The 8,279-nt window shown below is 48.1% G+C and overlaps 1 protein-coding gene across 1 annotated transcript; it reads right to left on the bottom strand.

Moving 5' to 3' along the window:
• Positions 1–2,360: 2,360 nt before the first annotated feature.
• Positions 2,361–7,831, bottom strand: LOC138752877 (uncharacterized). The gene is made up of 2 exons (XM_069915490.1): positions 7,828–7,831; positions 2,361–6,205 (listed from the first exon to the last, which is right to left on the bottom strand). Exons 1-2 carry the CDS (start codon positions 7,829–7,831, stop codon positions 2,361–2,363), a joined length of 3,849 nt encoding a protein of 1,282 aa, XP_069771591.1.
• Between the last annotated feature and the right edge of the window lie 448 nt (positions 7,832–8,279).

Below are 8,279 nucleotides of genomic sequence, written 5' to 3'. Positions count from 1 at the left end.
CTAAAAGGCTGCTCCAGCATCCCATTAATATCCAGAGGTGCCTCGTAGCAGGAGATGGGGTGACTGGTGCTGTAGTGCTACCCGCCATAAATTTGCAGCAGAGCAATGGCCGTCTTCCCTACCCATAATCCCCCACACAGATGAAACTGCTCTATGGTTCCCAGAACAGTTCCAGCTGCATGGGGGATTATGAGTCGGGAAGACAGCCATTGCTCTGCCACATTTTGAACAGCAGAGAGCGACCCCAAAGGCAAAAATGACCCAGTGTGGCTGTCCCAGCCTGCACCGACCAGCCACCTCCTGAAGGCTCCCGCTGCCCCGCCAGCCCCCGCTGCCCCGATTGCCCCGAGGGCTCCCCACTGCCCCTGACTTGGAGGGAGAGGGTTGGGTGGGGAGATGGGTTGTGGGCTAACAGCATCATCAGCCCGCCCCTAAACAACCGCTTAACACGGCTGTACATTCAGATTGATCGGTGGAGGCCTCTGCTGCCGAGATTATCCCTCTGGGAGAGCAGTTGGATATGTGGCTCAGAGACTGCTTGGGCACATTCAGAAAGGTAGGTAATTATGCGGTTTGGTGGAGTTTCTTCACCTTTACATCTCAACGTTTGGGCTATCTGAAATGGCCTTATGTTTAATTATTGGGTTATCAGTTAGTTAATATAAAGGAGATAAAGAAGACCCTAGAATTTCCAACAAGGAAGTATTCTTAACAAAATTAAGTTAAAAATATCGAGGCTCTTTTATCCTCTGCAGTTTTTTTTCAGTAGTTCCAAGAACTTCAAGTTCCTAAGCCTCTAAGCTCTGGAATCCCCTCCTTTGCCACCCTTACATCTCCATGACTCCCCCCACCCCCTGCTTTTAAAACAATCCTTAAAGCAAACCAGCAAACCTCTAGCCCCAACACTAAGCATGTGGCACTTGGCTGAATGATATTCAATGACACTCCTATAAATTTCTGCGGCATGTTTTACTACATATAAAAACGTGCAATATTTATACAACCTGTCATTGTAAACTAATCATAAAATAGCTTGTGCATTTGGATTAAAGTAACCTGTTTTGCAGTGTAATCATTTTTATTCACCGTGAAACCACTGTCTGGCAATGAACAGATTTATTTTCATAAATGCAGAGCCTTCAATATTTTATTGTCATTGGTAGATTAAGAGAAAATAACTTTTGTCATATGTCCTTATCTCTGTCTTAATCTCATCATTGTTTTTCTTTCTGTTCATGGTTTTATATTGAATTAATTATTCTACGTTCTATTTCTTCGTTAACCTTGCCTGTGAGTGTGGCAAAGCCATTTTACTTTTCTCATCATAGTGACCAGGGGGGTCACCTCTTTTGAATTTATTCCCTCACCTCTCACTGCTTCTGCCTCTCCTTATTCCTTCTCCATGTCTATTTGTTTTTTATTTGCTTCATAGAAAGCACATATTAATTTGTTAAGGATGAGAAGTTGCTGCAGGCAAATTTAAATCATTGTTGAATCACTCCATCAGTCCAATTAAAAAAGAGAAAAGCTTGCATTTAATCAGTGCCTTTCCCAAACCCATAGCTCTTTAATTAATTTCTCAGGGCAGCCATTGTAATGTAGAGGAATCCATCAACTAATTTATAAATGGCAAGATCACATTTTTTAAAAAAATCAAAGCTGATCCCAGCGCTATCTGTGTGGAGTTTGCATGCTCCCATCAAGATCATGCGAGTCTCTACCAAGTATTCCAGTTTCTCACAACCCAAAACTGTGCGGGTTAATTGGGCACTGTAACTTGCCCCTCGATATGTACATGTGGCTGTAAGTGATGGGAATATAAGGGGGTAAAACAGGATTAGTGCAGGGTAAGTGCAATAGGTGGGCCGAAGGGTCTGTCTTTGTGCTGAATGACATCTTCTTGGTGATTTTGATTCAGGGTTAAATGGTGATCAGGATACAAGAATACTTTTTTTGAAAGCGAGATTTTGTTTGTCCACACAAGACTTTTTTTGAAAGACCACACCCCTGACTGCATTGCAGATTAGGGGTGTGATCTGACAACATTCTCTGTTGTCAGATTATCTGACTGGAACATGAACCCTTGGGCTTCTCACTCAGAGCTGAGAAAGCCAAAATGATTTATTTTCCTTTTGCACCAGAAGTGTACAAACTGTGCCAGATTTTCAACTTGACAATCTCGGTGTATAATAACATTGAAACCACAAAAGAGTACTAGCTGGGGAAGATGGCAACCTGCCAGCTGGATTCATACCACATGCAGGTGCTTGTGACTCACTTGGGTCTGTGGGCAAACTGGGTTTATCCGTCTGGGTGACTGGTAGGGCGGAGGGTGGGGGGGGGGGCGGATGGTGGTGCGATCAGAGGAGTTTAATAGGGGAGGGCAGGTGTAGTAGATTAACCACGCCTCGACATGTCTTAAAGGCTTTATTCTCACCAAGATGTATTTGTGCTGGTGCTGTCTTGCTGCTCGATAAAGCTGATGCCAACAACAAATGCACCTCTGATAATTTTCCCAATTCTTCACTGTGGGTGGAGGAGGTGATGAGAGTGGAGGAGGTGATGAGAGTGGAGGTGGTGAGATGAGTGGAAGAGGTGATGAGAGTGGAGGAGGTGAGATGAGTGGAAGAGGTGATGAGAGTGGAGGAGGTGAGATGAGTGGAGGAGGTGATGAGAGTGGAGGTGGTGAGATGAGTGGAAGAGGTGATGAGAGTGGAGGTGGTGAGATGAGTGGAGGAGGTGATGAGAGTGGAGGAGGTGATGAGAGTGGAGGAGGTGATGAGAGTGGAGGAGATGATGAGAGTGGAGGAGGTGATGAGAGTGGAGGAGGTGAGATGAGTGGAGGAGGTGATGAGAGTGGAGGAGGTGATGAGAGTGGAGGAGGTGATGAGAGTGGAGGAGGTGAGATGAGTGGAGGAGGTGATGAGAGTGGAGGAGGTGATGAGAGTGGAGGTGGTGATGAGAGTGGAGGTGGTGATGAGAGTGGAGGTGGTGAGATGAGTGGAAGAGGTGATGAGAGTGGAGGTGGTGAGATGAGTGGAGGAGGTGATGAGAGTGGAGGAGGTGATGAGAGTGGAGGAGGTGATGAGAGTGGAGGTGGTGAGATGAGTGGAAGAGGTGATGAGAGTGGAGGAGGTGAGATGAGTGGAGGAGGTGATGAGAGTGGAGGAGGTGATGAGAGTGGAGGTGGTGATGAGAGTGGAGGTGGTGAGATGAGTGGAGGAGGTGATGAGAGTGGAGGAAGTGATGAGAGTGGAGGTGGTGATGAGAGTGGAGGTGGTGAGATGAGTGGAAGAGGTGATGAGAGTGGAGGAGGTGAGATGAGTGGAGGAGGTGATGAGAGTGGAGGTGGTGATGAGAGTGGAGGATGTGATGAGAGTGGAGGAGGTGAGATGAGTGCAGGAGGTGATGCGAGTGGAGGAGGTGATGAGAGTAGAGGAGGTGATGAGAGTGGAGGAGGTGATGAGAGTGGAGGAGGTGAGATGAGTGGAGGAGGTGATGAGAGTGGAGGAGGTGAGATGAGTGGAGGAGGTGATGAGAGTGGAGGAGGTGAGATGAGTGGAGGAGGTGATGAGAGTGGAGGAGGTGATGAGAGTGGAGGAGGTGATGAGAGTGGAGGAAGTGATGAGAGTGGAGGAGGTGAGATGAGTGGAGGAGGTGATGAGAGTGGAGGAGGTGAGATGAGTGGAGGAGGTGATGAGAGTGGAGGAGGTGATGAGAGTGGAGGAAGTGATGAGAGTGGAGGAGGTGAGATGAGTGGAAGAGGTGATGAGAGTGGAGGAGGTGAGATGAGTGGAGGAGGTGATGAGAGTGGAGGAGGTGATGAGAGTGGAGGAGGTGATGAGAGTGGAGGTGGTGAGATGAGTGGAAGAGGTGATGAGAGTGGAGGAGGTGATGAGAGTGGAGGAGGTGATGAGAGTGGAGGAGGTGATGCGAGTGGAGGAGGTGATGAGAGTAGAGGAGGTGATGAGAGTGGAGGTGGTGAGATGAGTGGAGGAGGTGATGAGAGTGGAGGAAGTGATGAGAGTGGAGGTGGTGAGATGAGTGGAAGAGGTGATGAGAGTGGAGGAGGTGAGATGAGTGGAGGAGGTGATGAGAGTGGAGGAAGTGATGAGAGTGGAGGAGGTGAGATGAGTGGAGGAGGTGATGAGAGTGGAGGAGGTGATGAGAGTGGAGGTGGTGATGAGAGTGGAGGTGGTGAGATGAGTGGAGGAGGTGATGAGAGTGGAGGAAGTGATGAGAGTGGAGGTGGTGAGATGAGTGGAAGAGGTGATGAGAGTGGAGGAGGTGAGATGAGTGGAGGAGGTGATGAGAGTGGAGGAGGTGATGAGAGTGGAGGAGGTGATGAGAGTGGAGGTGGTGATGAGAGTGGAGGAGGTGAGATGAGTGCAGGAGGTGATGCGAGTGGAGGAGGTGATGAGAGTAGAGGAGGTGATAAGAGTGGAGGAGGTGAGATGAGTGGAGGAGGTGATGAGAGTGGAGGAGGTGAGATGAGTGGAGGTGGTGAGATGAGTGGAGGAGGTGATGAAAATGGAGGAGGTGAGATGAGTTGAGGAGGTGATGAGAGTGGAGGAGGTGAGATGAGTGGAGGTGGTGAGATGAGTGGAGGAGGTGATGAAAGTGGAGGAGGTGAGATGAGTGGAGGAGGTGATGAGAGTGGAGGAGGTGAGATGAGTGGAGGAGATGATGAGAGTGGAGGAGGTGAGATGAGTGGAGGAGGTGATGAGAGTGGAGGAGGTGAGATGAGTGGAGAAGGTGATGAGAGTGGAGGATGTGATGAGAGTGGAGGAGGTGAGATGAGTGCAGGAGGTGATGAGAGTGGAGGAGGTGATGAGAGTAGAGGAGGTGATAAGAGTGGAGGAGGTGAGATGAGTGGAGGAGGTGATGAGAGTGGAGGAGGTGAGATGAGTGGAGGTGGTGAGATGAGTGGAGGAGGTGATGAAAGTGGAGGAGGTGAGATGAGTTGAGGAGGTGATGAGAGTGGAGGAGGTGAGATGAGTGGAGGTGGTGAGATGAGTGGAGGAGGTGATGAAAGTGGAGGAGGTGAGATGAGTGGAGGAGGTGATGGGAGTGGAGGAGGTGAGATGAGTGGAGGAGGTGATGAGAGTGGAGGAGGTGAGATGAGTGGAGGAGGTGATGAGAGTGGAGGAGATGATGAGAGTGGAGGAGGTGAGATGAGTGGAGGTGGTGAGATGAGTGGAGGAGGTGATGAAAGTGGAGGAGGTGAGATGAGTGGAGGAGATGATGAGAGTGGAGGAGGTGAGATGAGTGGAGGTGGTGAGATGAGTGGAGGAGGTGATGAAAATGGAGGAGGTGAGATGAGTTGAGGAGGTGATGAGAGTGGAGGAGGTGAGATGAGTGGAGGTGGTGAGATGAGTGGAGGAGGTGATGAAAGTGGAGGAGGTGAGATGAGTGGAGGAGGTGATGAGAGTGGAGGAGGTGAGATGAGTGGAGGAGATGATGAGAGTGGAGGAGGTGAGATGAGTGGAGGAGGTGATGAGAGTGGAGGAGGTGAGATGAGTGGAGAAGGTGATGAGAGTGGAGGATGTGATGAGAGTGGAGGAGGTGAGATGAGTGCAGGAGGTGATGAGAGTGGAGAAGGTGATGAGAGTAGAGGAGGTGATAAGAGTGGAGGAGGTGAGATGAGTGGAGGAGGTGATGAGAGTGGAGGAGGTGAGATGAGTGGAGGAGGTGATGAGAGTGGAGGAGGTGAGATGAGTGGAGGTGGTGAGATGAGTGGAGGAGGTGATGAAAATGGAGGAGGTGAGATGAGTTGAGGAGGTGATGAGAGTGGAGGAGGTGAGATGAGTGGAGGTGGTGAGATGAGTGGAGGAGGTGATGAAAGTGGAGGAGGTGAGATGAGTGGAGGAGGTGATGGGAGTGGAGGAGGTGAGATGAGTGGAGGAGGTGATGAGAGTGGAGGAGGTGAGATGAGTGGAGGAGGTGATGAGAGTGGAGGAGGTGAGATGAGTGGAGGAGGTGATGAGAGTGGAGGAGGTGAGATGAGTGGAGGTGGTGAGATGAGTGGAGGAGGTGATGAAAGTGGAGGAGGTGAGATGAGTGGAGGAGGTGATGAGAGTGGAGGAGGTGAGATGAGTGGAGGAGGTGATGAGAGTGGAGGAGATGATGAGAGTGGAGGAGATGATGAGAGTGGAGGAGATGATGAGAGTGGAGGAGGTGAGATGAGCAACATTAATCAAATTTACTGAAATGAATAACAAGACTTGTATTTATGTAAAGCCTTGATCAGAGTGAAATATCCTGAGGCACTTCGTAATGCTTTATGAGTAAGCGATGCAAGAGGGGCCTAAAAGTATGGTTAGAGCGAGATTTTTTGAGTGGGAGATTTAACCCTTTGGACTCCAGCCATTTTTAACCTTTCATAATATATACTCCGGACTGGGTCCGTGGATAAACTACAGTACGAACACTAGTATGAACTAGCTGGTGGTTGGGTATAAAACCAGTCCTGGAAAACAGGGACAAGGAGTATATTCACTTGGTATTCCGTGAAAACAGGGACACTGAGTCCAAAGGGTTAAAGGAGGAAGTGGAAAAGAGAGCATAAAGTGTCACAAAAGTGCAATGTTGAGATGCATAGGGAACTATAAATGGAGGAATGCAGGGTGATGGAGAGTTAGCAGAAGTTGAAGTTGGAAAATGTGAAGCCTCAGAGGAGCAAGACAAAATAAGAAATGGAAGCAGGAGTCGGCCATCTGGCCCATTGAACCTGCTCTGCCATTCAATAAGACTTTGGCTGATCTGGTTGTGGACTCAGCTCCACATCCACCTGTTCTCCATAATCCCTAATTCTTTTACATTAAAAAAATATTTATCGGTGTCTTAAGTATATTCAATTAGGCAGCCTGTGCTGCTTCCCTGGGCAGAAAATTTCACAGATTCTCTACTCTCTGGAATAAAACAATTCCCCCATGTCCTAAATCTACTCACCAGAGTCTTGAGGCTAAGTTCCCAAGTTCTCGTCACAACTGCCAGTGGAAAGAACCTCCGTTATCTAGTCCTTTCATAATTTTTTAATCTCTCTATAGGATCCTCTCTCATCCTCCTAAACTCCAATGAGTATTCCCCAGGCTACCTCATACGATAACCCCTTCATATCTGGAATCAATCTGCTGAACCTCCAAAGCCAGCGTAGCCTTTCTCAAGTAAGGGGACCAGAAATACATTCAGCTGTCCAGGTATGGCCTCACCTGAACTGGGACAACATGAATGGACATTCAAGATGTGGCGTGACTGGGAGCCAATTATAAACAAGTGAGCCCAAGGAAATTCGCTGTAGGACCATCTGAGTTCTAGAGTCCTGTAGCCTATTTAATTTAATAATCTTCATTTTATCACTGTCAAGGTTGGGAAGTAACAGTTGTAGTGGGAAGACAACAAAATGCTCCACATTCAATGATCTTGTTCATTCACATTCAGGGAACATAAAAACAAAACTAAGCTCTGTAACTCCTGGGGACAGTTGTGTAATTCAGATTAAGAGATTATGCCTGCTTTGCCACTAAATTCCATTTATCCTTTTTTACCCCATATCCCTTTCCGGGGAATTCACTGAATATTATTCAGTCCTCTACAATGGCTCCTGTTTAACGATTCCCTTTCAAGGGTTCTTCAATTAGTCTGCATCAGTGACCTCTCACTAATGACGCCTCTGGAATATTTGCTTCAATAATTGGCTGACCTTTTTTTAATCATTCTGCACGGTAACAAGTCCTTCCATCCCATGAGCGTGTGTCACCTAAATACACCAAGTAACCTACGTTTTTGGAGGGTGTGAGAAAACTGAAGCACCCAGAGGAAACCTACGCATGACTCGGGGAGAACATACGTACTCCTTACAGACATTGTCGATACAAGCATGAGTCACTAACACTGTAATAATGTTGCGCTAATTATATGCTAACTGTGCTGCCCTTCCTCATCTTTGGTCAACTGAGGAAAAGAGTGTCTGAAAATGTGGACGTCAGACATGGAACAAAATGTACAAAAGTCGTCTTCTTCTACTCCTCCTCCTCCTTCTTCCTCTCCTCCACCTCCCTCTCCTCCTTCCTCCTCCTCCTCCTCCTCCTCTCCTCCCTCCTCTTCCTCTCTTTCTCTTCCCCTTCTCCTTCTCGTAGTTGAATGTGGGCCTCATGGTTCATTAAATGAGACAACAATAACTAGGAACTGGGCCTCTGACATGCTTTTGCATGTTTCAACTCAATGACTGAGATTGGTTGGTCTTAGTTCTCGAGTGCACCTGTTGTCGATGGAATAGT

This window comes from Narcine bancroftii, chromosome 2, assembly GCF_036971445.1.
Source record: "Narcine bancroftii isolate sNarBan1 chromosome 2, sNarBan1.hap1, whole genome shotgun sequence".
In the NCBI taxonomy this organism is placed as follows: domain Eukaryota; kingdom Metazoa; phylum Chordata; class Chondrichthyes; order Torpediniformes; family Narcinidae; genus Narcine; species Narcine bancroftii.
The sequence above is the reverse complement of the archived record's forward strand: the minus strand, read 5'-3'. Positions and strand labels throughout refer to the sequence as shown.